The 22,500-nt window shown below is 35.2% G+C and overlaps 1 protein-coding gene across 1 annotated transcript in view; it reads left to right on the top strand.

The window, feature by feature from the left end:
* fbn2b (fibrillin 2b) overlaps positions 1-22,500 on the top strand; it is a 131,500-nt gene that overhangs the window by 81,549 nt on the left and 27,451 nt on the right. Inside the window, exons 15-36 of the mRNA XM_056448347.1 lie at positions 2,915-3,037; positions 4,022-4,297; positions 4,372-4,425; positions 4,497-4,622; positions 6,139-6,264; positions 6,336-6,455; positions 8,172-8,309; positions 9,712-9,762; positions 9,855-9,980; positions 11,487-11,714; positions 11,843-11,968; positions 13,037-13,165; positions 13,244-13,369; positions 13,630-13,755; positions 14,828-14,950; positions 15,036-15,161; positions 15,475-15,600; positions 17,768-17,890; positions 18,192-18,314; positions 19,787-19,912; positions 20,350-20,472; positions 20,763-20,885. Of these exons, the coding sequence (XP_056304322.1) occupies positions 2,915-3,037; positions 4,022-4,297; positions 4,372-4,425; positions 4,497-4,622; positions 6,139-6,264; positions 6,336-6,455; positions 8,172-8,309; positions 9,712-9,762; positions 9,855-9,980; positions 11,487-11,714; positions 11,843-11,968; positions 13,037-13,165; positions 13,244-13,369; positions 13,630-13,755; positions 14,828-14,950; positions 15,036-15,161; positions 15,475-15,600; positions 17,768-17,890; positions 18,192-18,314; positions 19,787-19,912; positions 20,350-20,472; positions 20,763-20,885 (2,868 nt within the window). The remainder of the gene's footprint in view (positions 1-2,914; positions 3,038-4,021; positions 4,298-4,371; positions 4,426-4,496; positions 4,623-6,138; positions 6,265-6,335; positions 6,456-8,171; positions 8,310-9,711; positions 9,763-9,854; positions 9,981-11,486; positions 11,715-11,842; positions 11,969-13,036; positions 13,166-13,243; positions 13,370-13,629; positions 13,756-14,827; positions 14,951-15,035; positions 15,162-15,474; positions 15,601-17,767; positions 17,891-18,191; positions 18,315-19,786; positions 19,913-20,349; positions 20,473-20,762; positions 20,886-22,500) is intronic.

The following is a 22,500-nucleotide window of genomic DNA, read 5'->3' as shown; positions in this document are numbered from 1 at the left end:
TCCAAAACTTGATCATGTTCACGAAAATGACTAACGACAAATATCACATGATGCGAGTCCTACTAATTTAATTGCCTTTTAATTCTCTTATAACAGATTTAAACGCATTTAAAGTCAGAAAGTATGCTAATTTAATATAACAATCAATTTGCAATCATTTTGATTCGTTTTGTTTGAATCAATTCAGTGCTTAAAGTGTGTAAGACCCGTCGGCGCCAATAGCCTAGAGGTTAGTGCGTCGACACATAGCACCGAGGTGCTCGTGGCAACCTGAGTTCGATTCCTGGCTCGAGGTCCTTTGCCGATCCTTCCCCTATCTCTGCTCCCCACACTTTCCTGTCTCTAATCTCCACTCTCCTATCAATAAAGGTGGAAACCCCCCAAAAAAATAATTATAAAGTGTTTAAGACTTCCATAATCTAGTTCTGCTCTGATTGGTCAGCTGGCCAAGTCTGTTTTGGTTGGTTTATTTGAGTGAAAGTCACAGATTGGTGGGGATTAAGCAAATGGGTTGCATGTTTGATATTGTGCTGGAGTATTCTACAACATGTTTAAACGCATCTAAAGTCAGAAAATATGCTAATTTTATATTTAATGTTGTTAGACATTTGCATTCATTTTGATTCGTTTAATTAGAATTAATTCAGTGCGCCAGGTGTGTAAGCCCCACACCCTGCCATAAGCAAGCTCTGCTCTGATTGGACAGCTGGCCAGGTCTGTTTTGATTCGTCTCGGTGTTCGCAAGTCGTGGATAGGTGGAGATTATACAAATGAGTCACTTTAAACATACTGATGTCTGTCGGCGGCAGGTAAATTATTTCAAAATATAACGATTTCGTTGAAGTGATTTAGAGTCGACTCTTTCTTTAAAACACATAATCCAGCTCTGCTCTGATTGGTCAGCTGACGAAGCCTTTTTTTGATTAGTCTATCTGAGTGCTACTAAGTCACGGATATGTGGGGATTATGCAAATGAGTCACTTTAATAATGTTGCCATCGATTGGCAGCGGGTACATGATTCAAAAATATAATGATTAGTTAAGAAGATTCAGAGTCGACTCTTTCTGTTGAGACACATAATCCAGCTCTGCTCTGATTGGTCAGCTGGCCAAGTCTTTTTTGATTGGTCTATCTGTTGGTTCGTATGTCGCAGATAGGCGGGGATTATGCAAATGAGTCACTTTAATAATGTTGACGTCGATCGGCAGCAGGTACATGATTCGAAAATATAATGACTCGTTAAGGTGATTCAGAGTCGACTCTTTCTGTTATGACACATAATCCAGCTCTGCTCTGATTGGTCAGCTGGCCAAGTCTTTTTTGAGTGTTTGTAATTCGCAAATAGCTGGGGATTATGCAAATGCAAATTTATGTAGAGCGGCAGCAGGTAAAAGATTTGAATATATAACGACTCGTTAAGGCGATTCAGAGTCGACTCTTTCTGTTGAGACACATAATCCAGCTCTGCTCTGATTGGTCAGCTGGCCAAGTCTTTTTTGATTGGTCTATCTGTTGGTTGGTATGTCGCAGATAGACGGGCATTATGCAAATAAGTCACTTTAATCATGTTGATGTAGATTGGCAGCAGGTACATGATTCGAAAATATAACGACTCGTTAAGGCGATTCAGAGTCGACTCTTTCTGTTAAGACACATAATCCAGCTCTGCTCTGATTGGTCAGCTGGCCAAGTCTTTTTTGAGTGTTTGTAATTCGCAAATAGCTGGGTGTTATGCAAATGCAAATTTATATAGAGCGGCAGCAGGTAAAATATTTGATTATATAACGATTCGTTAAGGCGATTCAGAGTCGACTCTTTCTGTTGAGACACATAATCCAGCTCTGCTCTGATTGGTCAGCTGGCCAAGTCTTTTTTGATTGGTCTATCTGTTGGTTTGTATGTCGCAGATAGGCGGGGATTATGCAAATAAGTCACTTTAATCATGTTGATGTAGATCGGCAGCAGGTACATGATTCAAAAATATAACTATTTGTTAAGGCGATTCAGAGTCGACTCTTTCTGTTATGACACATGATCCAGCTCTGCTCTGATTGGTCAGCTGGCCAAGTCTTTTTTGAGTGTTTGTAATTCGCAAATAGCTGGGTGTTATGCAAATGCAAATTTATGTAGAGCGGCAGCAGGTAAAAGATTTGAATATGTAACGATTCCATAAGGCGATTCAGAGTCGACTCCTTCTTTTGAGACGCATTATCTTTATTTATCATGCTCTTTTTGGATAAACAACTTTGCAGCCTGTTTACATTGAAAGACAGCCACGTTAACAACTGCAAATGAGATATTTCTTGAAAACCCACATAACCTGCTCTTTAATATTTGGTTTGTCCACCTTTTTAAATGATCACTCTGGCAGAGCATCTATATATTTCCTGAGATCTTTAATATTAATGTTAATTCCTTTGGAAGGTGCCAAGTAATTTGGCTTCTTCTATGAAGGAACGTGATTGTGTGACATTGGCAGTGGAAAAAAGGGATTGCTATTAATATGGAAAACGACCTAAATATTCTTATTATGGCTCTAATCTGTGGTTTATAGAGCATAATGAGGATTTTCTGGATATTCCGCTCATTTAATAAGTATTATAAAGGCCAACAAAAATGACCAAATTTTCCTTAAATATAGCAAGTGTTCTTATAATTCTAGCCACTGTATATCTTTTAATACTTTCACTTAAATATAGATAATTCACCTCTTTTAATGCTGATTATTTGGTTGAATGGAAGCTTTATGAATTTCTTTGACTAGTAAGGATGTCAGAAAGTCGACCTAAATGATTTTGGTTATTAATTTTGTTGATTATATCAAGTTTACATGCTAAAAAGAATATTTACCACTGTATTTTAGTGTATTTCCGTTAACATTGAGAGGCATGTAACATTTTTCTGGTCCCCCAGATCATGATGAATGCACCACAACCAACATGTGCCTCAATGGGATGTGCATAAATGAAGATGGCAGCTTCAAGTGTATCTGCAAGCCTGGGTTTGCGTTGGCGCCCAATGGACGCTACTGTACTGGTGAGATTATTAAAACCCCAAAAACATTAACTAACACTCATGTCTGTCAAGTTCCAATAAATAACACAAACAAATTCCCCACAAAAGTGTTGCAAAAGTAGTTTAGTAACTTCTGCACTTTAGTCGAATTGTTCAGTTTGCATGGAAAAAACTGATGTCAAATCGCTAAAATCTAATTTGTGCTAGCGTGTTTTTGCCAGTGTATGTCTCATGTCTTTAATGACCAAAGTTCTCTAAATTCGTTAAGCATAACTCTTAAAATCTCGATTTGTAATCTCAATTTAAAAACAAAAAACTAAATAAAATGTTTTTTTTTGCGTTCACAAAACAAGTTTGGTGTGATGAACAGATGCCAAATTGCTAAAATGTCATTTCGGCTTGCTCAATTATGCAAATTTGACATCAAATCTAACGTAAGAATTTTCTAACTATTTGTCTTAAGTGACCAAAGTTCAAGCTGTTATTCTTTTAAAAAACTTTCCAATTTAATAACTCCTATTTAAAATCCTGCAAAGATGTCGCAAAAGTAGTTTAGTAACTTCTGTGTTATATTCAAAGTCTGCAGTTTACATGGGAAAAATCTGATGTCAAATCGCTAATTTGTGTTAGCATGTTTCGGCCAGTATGTCCCACATCTTTAATGACCAACATTCAAGTTATTCTCGAAAATTCCTTAAGCATAACTCTTAAAATCTCATTTATTCTTGGTTAGAAACTAATAAATATTTTTTTCCCCAAATTTTCTTATTCGCAAAACAGAAATTGTGCTATTAAACGAGGCTAAATTGCAAAAATTTAATCTCGGTTTACAAACTTTAACATAAAAATTGTTTCTCACATAATAACTCTTAAAATCGTGTTTGGATTCAGGTATATTTGCGCATCTATGGTGCATGTTTGATGTCAAATTTAAACAACAAACCAACTGTTGTGCTATTTATTGACGTGATGTTCTCTAACATTTTATGCTAATTTCTTCAACAGACATCGATGAATGCCACACCTCGGGCATCTGTATGAACGGCCGCTGCGTGAACACGGAAGGCTCTTTCCGCTGTGAGTGTCCTCCAGGTCTAGCCATCGATGTAGACGGACGCGTCTGCGTGGACACCCACATGCGTACCACCTGCTATGGCGCAATAAAAATGGGTGTATGTTCGCGACCTTTCCCTGGCGCAGTCACAAAGTCCGAATGCTGCTGTGCCAACCCTGAACACGGCTTTGGAGAGCCCTGCCAACCCTGCCCAGCGCTTAACTCTGGTAAACCACAACAACACACCTTTCTACATGCATTAGTATATTAGCATGTTAGCTAATATAGTTTGCTTGTTCAGCCGAGTTTCAGGCTGTATGCAGTAGCGGACGTGGGATCACCACAGATGGACGAGGTAAGTTTTTCGTTATCGCTCTCTTCACCATCTGTAAATGCTAAATGCTAACGTTTTTCCTTTCTTCGTAGACATAAATGAATGCGCTTTGGATCCAGACATATGTCAAAATGGGATTTGCGAGAATTTGCGTGGGAGCTACCGTTGCATCTGTAATATTGGCTATGAGTCTGATGCTAGTGGGAAGAACTGCGTGGGTAAGTTGCATTATTATTTGATTTGCGCTACTATCGGTGTTTAATTTCTATTGTTAACTTAAAATTTTTGCGTATCTTTGCATATTTATTGGATTCAGATGGCATAATGCATCATTTTATTCCATTCGAATGTGTTTTTTTAAAACTAATATAAACAACCGATACCAATATTATGGCTAAGATTATAAACAAACAATTTTTTGTCCTTTAAAACCTGAAATGTTCTGAAACATCTTATAAAAACATATATTTCAGTCATTTTAAGAAAAGTAGCGGTCGACACAGTGGTGCAGTAGGTAGTGCTGTCGCCTCACAGCAAGAAGGTCGCTGGTTCGAGCCTCGGCTGGGTCTGTGTGGAGTTTGCATGTTCTCCCTGCATTTGCGTGGGTTTCCTCCGGGTGCTCCGGTTTCCCCCACAGTCCAAAGACATGCGGTACAGGTGAATTGGGTAGGCTAAATTGTCCGTAGTGTATGAGTGTGATTGAGTGTGTGGATGTTTCCCAGAGATGGGTTGCGGCTGGAAGGGCATCTGCTGCGTAAAACAAATGCTGGATAAATTGGCGGTTCATTCTGCTGTGGCGACCCCAGATTAATAAACGGACTAAGCCGTCAAGAAAATGAATGAATGAAGAAAGTTAGCCGATAACCGATATCAAACTGATATTGCACATCTAGAGTTATTATTTTCAGGTTTCAATTATTTATTAGCTACAGACAGCATAATGCATCATTTTATTTCATACAAATATGATATTAGCAACAAGATACCGATATTATAGCTCAGATTATAAACATTTACATTTTTATCCTTTAAAAAGCTTAAATGTACAGAAAGATATTCTAAAAACACAAATTTTATTAGTCATTTAATAAAATTTGCCGATAACCGATATTAGATCGATATTATACACATGAAAAGCCTGTTTAAAAAGTTTAATATTTTCAGTGTTCAATGATTTATTGGCTACAGACAGCATAATGCATCACTTTATTTAATATGAATATGGTTTTTCAAAACCGATATTAGCAACAGATACCGATATTATGGCTCAGATTATAAACATTTACATTTTTATCCTTTAAAAACCTGAAATATTCTGAAACATTCTCAAAACACGAATTTGAATAGTTTTGTCATTTAATAAAATTTACCGATAACCGATATTGTACATTGTGAAAACGTTTAATATTTACATGTTTCAGTGATTTATTGTCTATAGTCAGCATAATGCATTATTTTATACGAATATGTTTTTTCAAAACCGATATTAGCAACAGATACCGATATTATGGCTCAGATTATAAACATTCACATTTTCATTCTTTAAACACCTGAAATGTTCAGAAACATTCTATAAACACGAATTTCAATAGATTTATTTAATAAGATTTGTCGATATATTAGACTGATATTGTACATTTGAAAACCCTGTTTAAAAGGTTTGTTAATATTTTCAGCGTTCAATATTTTATTGGCTACAGACAGCATAATGCATAATTTTTGCGTATCTTTCAGACATTAATGAGTGTTTGGTGAACCGCTTGCTGTGTGACAATGGCATGTGTAGAAATACACCTGGAAGCTACACCTGTTCCTGCCCCAAAGGATTCTCCTTCAAGGCCGACTCTGAGACTTGCGAAGGTTTCCATTTTTTTTTTCCGTAAATTAATAGTTTTGTGAATTTCATTCTTACCTGTGATCCTCTTGTTTAGACATCAACGAGTGTGACTCCAACCCTTGCATCAATGGCATTTGCCGCAATATAGCCGGTTCCTTCAACTGCGAATGTTCGCACGGCAGCAAGCTGGACTCCACCAACACCGTCTGCGTAGGCAAGTACAAACAGTTTTTTAGGCTAAATAGAATGCAGTTGTGCGATAAGAAAAGTGTTTATGGTAAGACCAATCTGTAGTGGCTGATTTTGAAAATTCATTTTGAAAATAATTGCAACCACTAATTAAGCAAACTAAAAGGTATTTGCAAGATTATGTTAAAGTTTTTGCCTCTTATTTTGTTGCACACTTGCAATATTAAATAGTAATGGACAATATATCGGTGGCATATCGGTTTCGCAATATTTCTTAGATGATCTTTTTATTGCTTAAAAATGTATAGATTATCGGCTGGTAAATTATGAATTATTTGTGACATTTGGTTCACTTTAAATGCGTATTTTGGCTATGGTTACTACTGATACATACAGGTTTTAACTGGTGTCTTTCACAAATATCAGTATGTACAGTTAAAAAAGAAACATTGAGACTACAGTAAAATTCGTAGTTTACTCAATTTTACCATTTATAATTATGTGTTTTAGTAAAACAGAACTTTTCTTTCATTCTGTAAACTACTGATCACATATCTTCCAAATTTGAAACTAAAACGTTGTCATTTAGATCATTTATTTGCATAAAATAACAAAAAGATGCAATGTTTTCAGACTTTCAGTTAACACAACAAGAGCGTTTTAAGTTCAATAAAACAAAAGGAAAAGATCTGACCTTCTAATCAATTGTAATTTTCTGAAAAATACAAGAAAACTGCTGTAAATGACAAACTTTGTACTTGAAATCTGGAAGAAATGTAAGCAAACCTCCGCAGAATAAACTAGTATTACTATTTTACTTAAACCCATGCCCAATAAATCCATTAAAGGGGTCCTATTATGCAAAAATCATTTTATACGGTGTTTAAACACAGTTGTATGTCAGCAGTGTGTGAATATAACCAGCTGCTAATAGTAAAAATGTTTAATTATATATTTTTTAAATCACACTTGATAAAACAGTCCGCAGAAACACTTTGATTGACATCTCCCGTTGTGCTTGTCATCAGAGTGGGAAAGCTCCGCCCATTCGTGACCATCTCTCCCTCAATAAACAACCTAAGTGAGAAGCAGCCATCCACCATTAGAGTTTTGAATCTGCCACTATGCTGACACACAGGCATTTGTAGCCCTGCCCTCTTCTGAAAAAAAACACCATCTCATTTACATATAAAGCGACAGTCACCAAAACCACATAGTTTGGATCGAAGATTAAAAGGGGCAGTTTTAGAGAGTTATGAAACATTATCTGTGTGGTATTTTGAGCTGAAACGTCACGTACACACTCTAGGGACATCAGAGACTTGTTTTACATCTTGTAAAAAGGGGCATAATAGGACCCCTTTAAATCAAATTTTCAAGCGGTCTCTTAAATTTTTCCATAGCTGTGTATGGAATCATTGAAAAAGCTACGATGCAAACAGTGATATGCATGTCAATGTTTATTTTCCTGACGCCACTTCTATTCATTTCCAGCCAGGCATGTTTTTCATCTTTGTCTGAAGCCGAATGTTATTTGATTGAAATTAATGGAGTATGAAGGCAATAGGTCGCGCGTTTGTGCTTTTAGGATGAATAGCCGCAGCGATACCAGAGCTGGCTTTTATATATCTGCAGAAACGCACTGACTCTCCGCAGGGGAGCCACAGCAAAATGTCACAATGTTCATTTGTCATTGTCACACACTTTTGTGGATTGCGTTTGACATCTTTGCTCCATGCAGACAGCATGAAGGGGACCTGCTGGCTGAACATCCAGGACGGCCGCTGCGAGGTGAATATAAATGGGGCCACGCTGAAGTCTGAGTGCTGCTCCACGCTCGGGGCCGCCTGGGGAAGCCCGTGTGAACGCTGTGAAATCGGTCAGTTCATGAGCTTTACACGACAAAACTTGTCAGCTATATATATATATATATATATATATATATATATATATATATATATATATATATATATATATATATATATATATATTTATTTATTTATTTATTTATATATATATATATATATATATATATATATATATATATATATATAAATAAATAAATAAATATATATATATATATATATATATATATATATATATAAATAAATAAATAAATATATATATATATATATATATATATATATATATATATATATATATATATATAAATATATATATATATATATATATATATATATATATATATATATATATAAATATATATATATATATATAAATAAATAAATAAATATATATATATATATAAATATATATATATATATATATATATATATATATAAATATATATATATATATATATATATATATATATATATATATATATATTTATTTATTTATATATATATATATAAATATATATATATATATATAAATAAATAAATATATATATATAAATAAATATAATAAGATTAATGTTATGACATATTTCAGGATTCTATATATGGATCACGGTTTGGCCCCAAATTACTCATTAATTGTCATCTAAAATATTTTGACTTGAATAATTTGAATATTTAATGAATATTAAGAAATTTCCTTCAAAATGCTTGGGTATAAAGTAAAAAATATATATATTAAAATGATAGAAATATAACTATATAAAAAGAATAAAAATATAACTATGTTTGTAGTGGCTAATCAGCATTTAAATAAACAATAATGGCCTGTTTACAAGTACTTTTTTATTTAAACAATAATAAAATACAAAAAAATGGCTTATTTTAGATATTTATATTATTTATTAGTTCTAAGTTCTAAAATTCTTATTAATAATATTCAACATATTTTTTTTTATTTGATGCGGATACCAAATGTCTGACCTGTATATAAATACAAACACATCAATTAATAATAATATTTATTGTCATAGTTATTATTATTTTTGCCATTTAAGTCTATCGTACAATGCTAATATACACAATAGCCCTCATTTATAAAATGCTATCAAATTTGTCTTTGTTTTAATTTGATAACTGATCCGTTTGGTCAAATATATTTATTTATATTTTTCCTATTTATTATTATTTTATTCACTTTTAACATTTTATGGTCTGCAGCAAAAGCTTTTAATTATAAATAAATACTAATAATTATATAATTTCACATAGCATCAGTATTATTATTATTATCCTCTTTTAAACACAACTGAAATATTTCCATTATTATTTAAATTCAAATTTAAGGACTTAAAGTCATTTTGCCTGCACTATTGAGGAAACAGACTAACACATTCAGTATTTTGATCTATATTTTTACAGATCCAGCCTGTTCTAAAGGGTTTGGTCGCATGAAGGGACTTGTATGTGAAGGTAGGCTCTACCCACAATCCTTTGCTGCATTTTTCTTTCACTTGCTGTGTTTTCTTGCATGATGACGCAGATTGTTTGTGTTGTATCTTCAGATATCAATGAGTGTGAGGTGTTTCCGGGGGTCTGTACAAACGGCCGCTGTGTGAACACACAGGGCTCCTTCAGATGCGAGTGTCCTGAGGGACTTACACTGGACGGAGCCGGACGAACATGTGTTGGTATGTATTTTTTAACTTTCCTCTCTCTAATTATTTACAGATTTAGGTGATTTATTGGCTACAGACAGCGTAATGTATGTTTTTTTATTATCTACTAATACCATTATAGCTAAGATTGTAAACATTTACATTTTTATCCTTTAAAAACCTGAAATGATCTGAAACATCTTATAAAAACATAGATTTTAATATTTTAGTCATTTTATGAAAAAAAAAAAAAAAACCGATAACCGATATTGCTTGTCTACAGATAATATTTTCAGGTTTCAATGATTCATTGTCTACAGACAGCATAATGCATCATTTTATTTAATATGAATGTTTTTTTCAAAACCGATATTAGCAACCGATACCGATATTATGGCTCAAATTTTAAACATTTACATCGTTAAATTTATCCTTAAAAAACCTGTTCTGTTACATATTTTGAAAACAGGAATTTTAATAGTTTAGTTTTTTCATAAAATTTGCTGATAACCGATATCAGTCCTGTAAATCCATTTTAAAAAGTCTGTTAATATTTTCAGAGCTCAATGATTTATTGGTTACACACAGCATAATGCATCATTTTATTTAATATAAATATGTTTTTTTCAAAACCGATATTAGCAACCGATACCGATATTATGGCTCAGATTTTAAACATTACCATTTTTATCCTTTAAAAACCTGAAATGTTCTGTAACATATTCTGAAAAGATGAAGTTTAATAGTTTAGTTATTTAATAAAATTTGCCGATAACCGATATTAGACTGGTATTGTAAATTTGAAAATCCAGTTTAAAAAGTCTGTTAATATTTCCAGAGTTCAGTGATTTATTGGCTACACACAGCATAATGCATAATTTTATTTAATATAAATATGTTTTTTCAAAACCGATAATAACAACTGATACCGATATTATGGCTCAGATTACAAACATTAGAATTTTTACTATCCTTTAAAATTCTGAAATATCTTATAAAAGCAAATGTTAAAATTTTATTCATTTTATAAAAATTATATGATCACCGAGATTAGATTGATATTGTACATATACAAACTCTATTTTAAAAGTTTGCTAACATTAGCTATTATTTTCAATTATTTATCGTCTACAGACAGAATATTAAATCATTTAATTTAATATGAATATGTTTTTTTCAAACCAATATTCGCAACTGATACCGATATTATGGCTGACATTATAAACAAACATTTTTAGCATTCAAAAACATGAACATTTATAAAAACATAACATTTTAATATTTTAGTCATTTTAAAATAAGTTTTCGATAACCGATATTAGACTGATTTGAACCCTGTTTAAAAAGTTTGCTAATATTTTCAGCTTTTAATATCCACTTCCAGCATCACCTTAATATACTGATAATTTGAAATACATTAATATCAGATATTGATGTTATCGTTAACATTATAAATCAAGATATATAATAATAGTACATTTACATTTTTTTAAAAGTTTATATTAAATCATATATAATGTGTGTTTGTGTGTTGTGCAGACGTTCGTAGTGAGCAGTGTTATATGAAGTGGGATGAGGACGAATGTGTGGAGCCTCTGCCGGGCCGCTATCGTGTGGATATGTGCTGTTGTACAGTGGGTGCAGCGTGGGGTGTTGACTGTGAGGCCTGTCCCAAACCAAACACTAACGAATTCAAGACTATCTGCCCTCGAGGACCTGGAATCGCCAATCGCGGAGACATCCTGACTGGGAGACCCTTCTACAAAGGTAAAGAATAGTTGAACGAATTCAAAAATACAAATATTATTGACAAACGTATACGTTTCGTTAAAATAAAAATTCCACAGTGTAATATCAGATGACTTTGTGAATGTGTAATGTGTTTCTGTCCACAGATGTGAATGAGTGTAAGGTGTTTAGAGGGCTCTGCACTCACGGCACGTGTCGAAACACCATCGGCAGCTTCAAGTGTCGCTGTAACAGTGGTTTTGCCCTGACGATGGAGGAGAGGAACTGCACAGGTCCACATCTCACCTGCAAACACACACAAAACTCAGCTCTTCAACCGATAATCTTGTTTTTAATATCAATAATCTTGAGAAAATCATGTTTAATACCGATATTTTTGCTGACATTAGAAATGTAAACATTTTAGTGCTTTTAAGTTCTGTAACTTACATTCAATTATCATTAATTTTATATTTTTATACATGTAAAAGAATCTGTTATTAACCGATATTGGCCGATATTGGACATCTGAAATGTTACCAATGTTTAAAAACGGTCTGCTAATATTTTTGGCTTCCATTGTCAACCTAATTTACTGACAAATATGAAAACATCAGTATTTGATGCCGATTTTATGGAAACGTTTATGAATCTACTGTTAAAACATGTCAAACTTACATGACAACCTTAGATTCAACTAATAATAATTCGATAACACTTAACAATAAAGGTTTATTAGTTAATGCATTTACTAACATGAACAACACTTGTGCAGCATTTATTAATCATAATTGAACATTTACTAATGCATTATTAACATCTAAGTCCATGCTTGTTAACACTAGTTAATGCACCGTGAGTTAACTTGAACTAACAATGAACAACAGTATTTTCATTAACTAACGTTAACTAACATGAACAAATACTGTAGTAAATGTTTTGTTCATTGTTCATGTTAGTAAATGCATTGATTAACATTAACTAATGAACCTCATTGTAAAGTGTGACCGATATTTCTTTACATTTCAAATAATTGGTGGATATTTTATACTGACTGATATTTTACATTACATTATACACCGTTATACAGTAACAATATTTTTTTATTGATATATTTATCTCGGTATATATATATATATATATATATATATATATATATATATATATATATATATATATATATATATATATATATATATATATATAAAATTATTTTTCAATAGGATATATATCCGATTTAAATAATTGACAGAAAACCGATATTATACTTGCATACTGTTATATAAATTATTTTAGTAAATTTGAGAGAAAGATACGAAATACAAAAAATATCTCTGACATTTTTCCCATGATTCCTGCAGATATCGACGAGTGTACGATTTCTCCGGACCTGTGTGGTCATGGTGTGTGTGTGAACACACCGGGCAGCTTCGAGTGCGAGTGTTTCGACGGCTACGAGAGCGGCTTTATGATGATGAAGAACTGCATGGGTGAGTGTCAGAGCAGTGGTGTTTTACCATGAGTTTGTGCCGGTCACCTCATCATGAGTTTGTGCCGGTGTGTTTTAGACATCGACGAGTGTGAGCGTGACCCGCTGCTGTGTCGAGGAGGGACATGTCTGAACACTGAGGGCAGCTACGAGTGCGACTGTCCTCCAGGACACCAGCTCAGTACTGAGGCCTCTGCTTGTGAAGGTACAGTATAGTGTGCCTGTTTTAATTTGGGTTTTAGTCTTTGTGTGAAGCTGACAATTTAGTTTTTATAAGTTTTAGTCCCGTTCATACTATTTTAAGTCTACTCAGGTTTTAGTCGACTTAAAGTCTGAGCAGTTTTGTCTTATTTTAGTCAGAATCATCTAGTTTTAGTCTACCAAAACTGAAGACATTTGTCAGGTAATAATTTTTTGACATTTTTGAAATGTTGTCCATATTTTTGACTGATTTCTCTCTGTTAGATGTGAACGAGTGTCAGCTGAGTGACAATCTGTGTAAACATGGTCAGTGTGTGAACATGGTGGGCACGTACCAGTGCTCATGTGACACGGGATACCAGGTGACGCCCGACAGACAGGGCTGTGTGGGTGAGCAGACACACACACACACACACACTACACAGATGTTTGTTTCACTATGTAGACTTCCTTTGTTTTTCTAATCAGGTTAATTATACTGTCTGTGACCAAACCATAGCTCTACCCCACTAACAACCCTCACAGAAACAACTTTACTCAATATTTAGATTTTTTTGCACCCTCGAATAGTTTCATCTCGGCCAAATATTGTCCTAACAAACTATCACACATCAATAGAAAGCTTATATTTTCAGCTTTTAGATAACATATAAATCTCCATATTTTCCAAAATGTGCTCCATATGCACCAGACACTCTCAACACTCCATGTTTCTGAAAAATATCATGCAAATCTGAGTGTTTCACATAGGTGAGTAGGCTTGACAAACCACCTGTAGGTGACACCCTCTTTTCCTTTTCATATGCAGCAGACACCTTCTTATAAGCATACCATATTCCTTTGTGAGCATTGTGCGATTCTGAGTGTGCTCTATACAGGTGAGTGGGCTTGACAAACCACCTGTAGGAAACAAACTCTTTTCCTCTTCATATGCATCACACACTTTCTTATAAGCACACTATGTTTCTTTAAAAGCATTGTGTGATACTGAGTGTGCTCCACTTAGATGAGTGGGCTTGACAAACCACCTGTAGGTGACACTCTTTTCCTCTTCATAAGCACCACACGCCTTCTTATAAACACTTTATACTTCTTAAAAACATTGTGCGATACTGTGTGTGCTCTATGCAGATGAGTGGGTTTGACAAACCACCTGTAGTAGACTCATTCACTCTTTGCCTCTGCATATGTACCACACACTTTCCTATAAGTTCCTCAAATTTCTTAAAAACATTGTGCGATGCTGAGTGTGCTCCACATAGGTGAGTGGGCTTGACAAACCACCCGTATGGCACACTCCTCAGGAAGCAATCTAAATAAATATATAAAAAGTAGCTTAGACTTGTCATAGCATTAATATACAGCAACTCTGTTGATTTGAAGTGCTTATTTTATTCTCACTTGTCTATATATAAATTGTCTATATATAAATGAGTAAATTTGTATCTCTTGACGCCCCCAGATATCGACGAGTGCACCATCATGAACGGCGGCTGCGATACACACTGCACAAACTCTGAGGGAAGCTACGAATGCAGCTGCAGTGAAGGATACGCGCTCATGCCTGACCTCAGAACCTGCGCTGGTAACACAAACTCTCAAACACACACACATTTTACATACACACACACAAACTGACCTCTCCGAATGAAACTTGTGTCTCTTTGCAGACATCGACGAGTGTGAAGACACACCAGATATCTGCGACGGCGGCCAGTGCACAAACATCCCCGGAGAATACCGCTGTCTGTGCTATGATGGTTTCATGGCCTCTATGGACATGAGGACATGCATCGGTGAGACACACACACACACACTACCGGAGTTTGATTTATTTATATTTTCTTTTGAATTTATCGGATTTGTTTGTTGAATATATTTTTAAATAATTCTTGTTTTTCTTTCTCTGATTGCACATATCCATTTTTATAGAATTATTTTACATGTTTATACATATTTAGTGAATTAATTTTGATCGTAATTTCCAATATTTCCTGTTTATTTGCAAAGTCATATTTGCATTATATTATAGTTATTATGTTAATATATTATACTTTCACTTTCACTTCAGTTTATTTACATGAAATTTTCTGTCATTTATTCATACAGACGTCAATGAATGTGACCTTAACCCTAATATCTGCCTGCATGGCGACTGTGAAAACACTAAAGGATCCTTCATCTGTCACTGTCAGCTTGGATATTTTGTCAAAAAGGGCTCAACTGGATGTACAGGTACAACACATGAGCATTTATCATCACACATCAAAAACATCCAGATTATACAGTGATAAACCAGATCAGACCAACCCCAAAAACAGATCAGATTAGCACAAAACAAGATCAAAACAAGATCAAACATCAGAAAAAACTGATCAGAACCAGTTGAATACAGACGAAACCAGTGAAAACACATTTAAGCCAATGGAAATCTAGATCAAACAGCTGAAAACCAGATTGAAGACCAGAAAATATCAGCGGAAAACTGGATGAGACCAATGAGAAACAGCTAAACCAGGGGAAAACCAGACCAAATAGCAGAAAACAGACAGCTGGAAAACCAGAGCAAACCAGTGGAAAACCAAGATCAAACAGCAGAAAAAGAGATGAAACACCAGAAAAACTATATCAGACCAAAGATAAACCAGTTCAAACAGCAAATAAATAAAAACAGATTAGACCAATACAGAAACCAGATCAGACCAGCAGAAACTCAGATTAGATCAATTATGAACCAGATCAGACCAACTAAAAAACAGATCAGACCAGCAAAAAAACAACAGAAAAATAGATCAGACCAATGAATAACCAGATCGAACCACCAGAAAACCAGAGTAAACCAGTGGAAATGCATCAAAACAGTGGAAACCCAGACCAAACGCATGAAAACCAGATCAGACCAAAAAAAAAAGAGATCAAACTGCAGAAAATCACATCAGACAAATGGAAAGCTAGATCCGACCAATAAAATCTAATGGTCTAATGAAATCAGATTAGACCAGCAGAAAACCAGATTAGCCCAATGAAAAAACAGATCAGGCCAGCAGAAAACCAGATCAGCTCAATAAAAAAACAGATCAGACCAATGTAAAAAAAACAGATCAGACCAGCAGAAAATAACTGATCAAACCAATAAAAACCAGATCAGCTCAATGAAAAAACAGATCAGACCAATGTAAAAAACCAGATCAGACCAGCAGAAAATAACTGATCAAACCAATAAAAACCAGATCAGCTCAATGAAAAGCAGATCAGACCAATGTAAAAAAAAAAAACTGATCAGACCAGCAGAAAATAACTGATCAAACCAATAAAAACCAGATCAGCTCAATGAAAAACAGATCAGACCAATGTAAAAAAAACAGATCAGACCAGCAGAAAATAACTGATCAAACCAATAAAAACCAGATCAGACCAATGTAAAAAAAAAAAGATCAGACCAGCAGAAAATAACTGATCAAACCAATAAAAACCAGTTCAGACCAATGTAAAAAAAAAACAGATCAGACCAGCAGAAAATAACTGATCAAACCAATAAAAACCAGTTCAGACCAATGTAAAAAAAAAAACAGATCAGACCAGCAGAAAATAACTGATCAAACCAATAAAAACCAGATCAGCTCAATGAAAAAACAGATCAGACCAATGTAAAAAACCAGATCAGACCAGCAGAAAATAACTGATCAAACCAATAAAAACCAGATCAGCTCAATGAAAAACAGATCAGACCAATGTAAAAAAAACAGATCAGACCAGCAGAAAATAACTGATCAAACCAATAAAAACCAGATCAGCTCAATGAAAAAACAGATCAGACCAATGTGAAAAAAAACAGATCAGACCAGCAGAAAATAACTGATCAAACCAATAAAAACCAGATCAGCTCAATGAAAAAACAGATCAGACCAATGTGAAAAAAAACAGATCAGACCAGCAGAAAATAACTGATCAAACCAATAAAAACCAGCTCAGCTCAATGAAAAACAGATCAGACCAATGTAAAAAAAACAACAGATCAGACCAGCAGAAAATAACTGAGCAAACCAATAAAAACCAGATCAGACCAATGTAAAAAAAACAACAGATCAGACCAGCAGAAAATAACTGAGCAAACCAATAAAAACCAGATCAGACCAATGTAAAAAAAACAACAGATCAGACCAGCAGAAAATAACATATCAGAACAACAGAAAAACAGATCAGATCAATTAAAAATCTGATTAAAAAAAATAAATCAGACCAGCAGAAAAAACAACAGATTAGACAGATAAAACCAGATCAGAGCAGCAGAAAACCAGATCAAACTAATGAAAAGTCAGATTAGGCCAGCAGATTAGCCCCAGACGAGTTCAGTTGGGTGATAAGTGTGTATTTGAGTGTTTATTTGTGTTGCTGTGTGCAGATGTGGATGAGTGTGAGATCGGGGCTCATAACTGTGATCTGCACGCTGCCTGTGTGAACGCTCCCGGCAGCTTCAAGTGCCGGTGCCGCGACGGCTGGGAGGGAGATGGCATCAAGTGTATCGGTGAGTGGAGTGAACAGAGTGTGTGTGTCTGTGTGTAATGTGTTAAAAAAAATCTTAACAACTCTGATTCAATTCTGGGAGTCATGATTCAATTCCAAATCGATTCTCGCCCTAATTTATTTCCCGATTTTCTTCAGCTGTCCAAACACACCCACACCGCCGACATCTAATTTGAAAACAGGATAGATTCTGAGCTTTTGAGAATCGATTCAGAATTGCTAGTTACAAATCAATTTTTTTCCTAGTTTGCTTGTGGTTCCCCTGATGTTGTCTGAGCTCGTATGTGTGTGTTTTTTTGTAGATGTTGACGAGTGTTTGACAGAGGAGCACAACTGTAACCCGAACGCTGAGTGTTTGAACACACCGGGCTCGTACCGCTGCTCCTGTAAAGAAGGATTCAACGGAGACGGATTCTCCTGCTCCGGTCAGACACACACACACACACAGACACTGCACAGTTTAATACTACTGCTTATAACTTTTATAATAAATCAGTTAGCCATGGTTTATAGTGAATTTATAACAGCCAAGGGGCTAACAATGCCTAAGGTCATGTCCACACGTACACAGGTATTTTTATAAACAAAATTTTCCCCGCTTTCATTTTTAAAAAATCTCCATTCACATGAAATTGACTTTGACCCATGTTAAGGGCACTCCTGTTAAGGACGATAATGAAAAAAATCTGATCAAAAAGCTAAAAAAAAAAAAACAGATCAGACCAGCAGAGAACCAGATGAGACCAATAAAAAAAGATCAAACACCAGAAAACCAGATCAGACCAATGAAAAAAGGAGATCAGACCAGCATAAAAAACTGATCAGACCAGCAGAGAAAAAGACATCAGACCAGCAGAAAAAGCATCAGACTAGCAGAAAACAGACATCAGACCAGCAGAAAAAAGGCATCAGACCAGCAGAGAACCAGATGAGACCAATAAAAAAGATCAAACACCAGAAAACCAGATCAGACTAGCATAAAAAACTGAGCAGACCAGCAGAGAAAAAGAGATCAGACCAGCAGAGAAACAAACATCAGACCAGCAGAAAAAAGCATCAGACTAACAGAAAAACAGACATCAGACCAGCAGAAAAAAGACATCAGACCAGCAGAAAAAAGACATCAGACCAGCAGAAAAAAGCATCAGACTAACAGAAAAACAGACATCAGACCAGCAGAAAAAAGACATCAGACCAGCAGAAAAAAGGCATCAGACCAGCAGAAAAAAGCATCAGACCAGCAGAAAAAAGACATCAGACCAGCAGAAAAAAGCATCAGACTAGCAGAAAAAAAGAGATCAGACCAGCAGAAAAAAGCATCAGACCAGCAGAAAAAAGCATCAGACTAGCAGAAAAACAAACATCAGACCAGCAGAAAAAGGCATCAGACCAACAGAAAAAAGCATCAGACTAGCAGAAAAAAAGAGATCAGACCAGCAGAAAAAAGGCATCAGACCAGCAGAAAAAAAGCATCAGACCAGCAGAAAAGACATCAGACCAGCAGAAATAAAGAGATCAGACCAGCAGAAAAAAAGAGATCAGACCAGCAGAAAAAAAGAGATCAGACCAGCAGAAAAAAAGAGATCAGACCAGCAGAAAAAAAATTGATTAAACCAGCAGAGAACCAGATCAGACCAATAAAAAAGGTCAAACAGCAGAAAACAAGATCAGACCAATAATAAAACAGATCATACAAGAGAATACCAGATCAGTCAAAAGAAAAACCAGATCAGACAGGCAGCGATAATGACACTTTTATGCTGCATGGGGAATTAAGTATTTAACAAGTAAATTGCAAACAAGCCAATGCAAACATGAGAACAGAGGCAGATCATAACCGAGGCCGGAGTTTTCAGAAAGTTTCATGATTGCCCTTCGTGTGTGTGTGTGTGTGTAGACATGGACGAGTGCGCAGATAATGTGAACCTGTGTGAGAATGGTCAGTGTCTGAACGCTCCGGGTGGATACCGCTGCGAGTGTGAGATGGGCTTCACTCCGACAGAGGACAGCAAAGCCTGCCAAGGTACATACACACACACACACACACACACACACCTATACTCACACATACCACGAAAACACACCTATACTATACACTAAACACACGCACCAAAATCCATACCTACAATATGCACCAAAACACACACACACACACACACACTAACTATTCACATTCCACACACAAAGTTAAACACACATCTAACATTCACATATACACACACTGCAAACACACACATACTATACATACTGTTCACATACCCTATGCACTGTAAAACACACACTATACACATTCCACACACATACACAACATATACACGCACACACACACCAAATATACACATACTATACTTGCGTACCACCCACAGTGTTCACATACACCATACAATACATGGACTGTAAAACACACACACACTGTCTTATACTCTCTCTCTCTCTCTCTCTCTCTCTCTCCTCCATCAGACATTGACGAGTGTAACTTCCAGAACATCTGTGTGTTTGGATCGTGTCAGAATCTGCCTGGAATGTTCCGCTGTGTGTGTGATTATGGATATGAGCTGGACCGCAGCGGAGGAAACTGCACAGGTCACACACACACACACACACACACACACACACAAATATATACGCACTTGCAGATGCATTAATATCAGCAAAAATATTATTATTAAATTAATTACAATTGTAATATATTTTAATAATTGTTTTATTTTCAATTCATTAATTTTACATTTGTTGATTAAAATAAATTGATTTTACATTTAATTGAGATGTTTTTCAATGAGCATTACATTATTTACTTTTGCTCAACACACTCACATGGGTTCAATTCAGCTGAAAGTGAGCGAATGCTAATTTTATCGTCTCTTTTCCAGACATCAACGAATGTTTCGACCCGGTGAACTGCATCAACGGTGTGTGTGTGAATCTGCCCGGCAGCTACCTGTGCAACTGTCCTCCAGATTTCGAACTGAACCCGTCCGGTGTGGGCTGTGTGGGTACGTCAAGCTCCATTACGCGCATATGTTTTTTTTTTTTTAGATTAGATTAGATTCAATTTATTGTCATCACACATGTACAAGTACAAGGCAACGAAATGCAGACAAGGCAACGAAATGCAGACAAGGCAACGAAATGCAGACAAGGCAACGAAATGCAGTTAACTTTCAACATGACGTCGCAGCTGTAACCAGTGCTGGATGTGATTAGTTGCTGTAATTAACACTTTACCCGACATAGACAAGATATTACTGCAGTCTACATTTGGCATATTGACATATTTTAATATTACTTTACACAGTCTGTAATTTAGTTTTAAATAATGCTAAAATATGGCATTTAACTCAAATTTAATTAATAAACAATGCAATTTAAATTATCTATACATTAAGATCTAGATGTGTATGTATGTATGTATGTATGTATGTGTGTATGTATGTATGTATGTATGTATGTATGTATATGTGTAGATATATATGAAATAATATTGAGGTAATTAAATTCCCTAAGTAATTAAGATACTTTTTAGACATTCAGATTGCTGTCTGATTTAAAAACTAGCCTAGATTGCTTAAAACTAGGGTACAGCACTAAAAACTAGTGTAGACTACTGTGTGCTGTTAAAATCTAGCCTAGAGTGCTAAAAACTAGCCTATAGTGTTACAAACAAGCCTAAACTGAAGTCTGAAGTCTGCTGTTAAAAAACTACCCTATAGTGTTACAAACAAGCCTAAACTGAAGTCTGCTGTTAAAAAACTACCCTAGAGTGTTAAAAATTAGCCTAGAGCAATGTCTGCTGTTAAAACCTGCCCCAGAGTGTTAAGACCAAGTCTAGAGTGCTGTCTGCTTTTAAAAACTAGCCTAGATCACGAAAATGTAGCCTAGTGTCAAAATCTAGCTTCCAGTGCAAAAACCAGCATAGACTTTTACAAACTAGTCTAAAGTGAGGTATGCTGTTAAAAACTAGCCTAGAGTGTTAAAAAGTAGCCTAGAGCACCGTCTGCTGTTAAAAACTAGCCTAGAGGGTAAATATCTAGCCTAGAGCACCATCTGCTGTTAAAAACTAGCCTAGAGTGCTAAAAAACTAGTCTAGAGCACCCTCTGCTGTTAAAAACTAGTTTAGAGCATTAAAAACTCATCTTGAGTGTTAAAAACTACCCTAGAGTGTTCAAAACTAACCTAAAGCACGATCTGCAGTTAAAAACTAGCCTAGAGCGGTAACAACTGGCCTAGAACACTGTTTCCTGTGAAAACCTAGCTCAGAGTGTTGAAACCTAGCCTAGAGTTCCATCTGCTGTTAAAAAGTAGCCTAGATCATGAAAGTCTAGAATAGAGGGGTAGAAACTAGCCTGAAATGTTAAACGAGTAGCCAAAAGTGCAGTCTGCTTTTTAAAAACTAGCCTAGAGTGCTAAAAAATGTGCTTAGTGCACTGTCTGCTGTTACAAATTAGCCTAGAGTGTTAAATCTAGCATAGAGTGCAAAAAACTAGCTTAGACTGCTATGAACTAGCCAGCATGCTGTTAAAATAACTAGCCTAACCCGCTAAAAGCTAACCTAGAGTGCTAAAAACTAGCCTAGAGTGCCATCTGTTGTTAAAAACTAGCCTAGGGTAT

Source organism: Danio aesculapii, chromosome 22 (assembly GCF_903798145.1).
Source record: "Danio aesculapii chromosome 22, fDanAes4.1, whole genome shotgun sequence".
In the NCBI taxonomy this organism is placed as follows: Eukaryota; Metazoa; Chordata; class Actinopteri; order Cypriniformes; family Danionidae; genus Danio; species Danio aesculapii.
The sequence above is the reverse complement of the archived record's forward strand: the minus strand, read 5'-3'. Positions and strand labels throughout refer to the sequence as shown.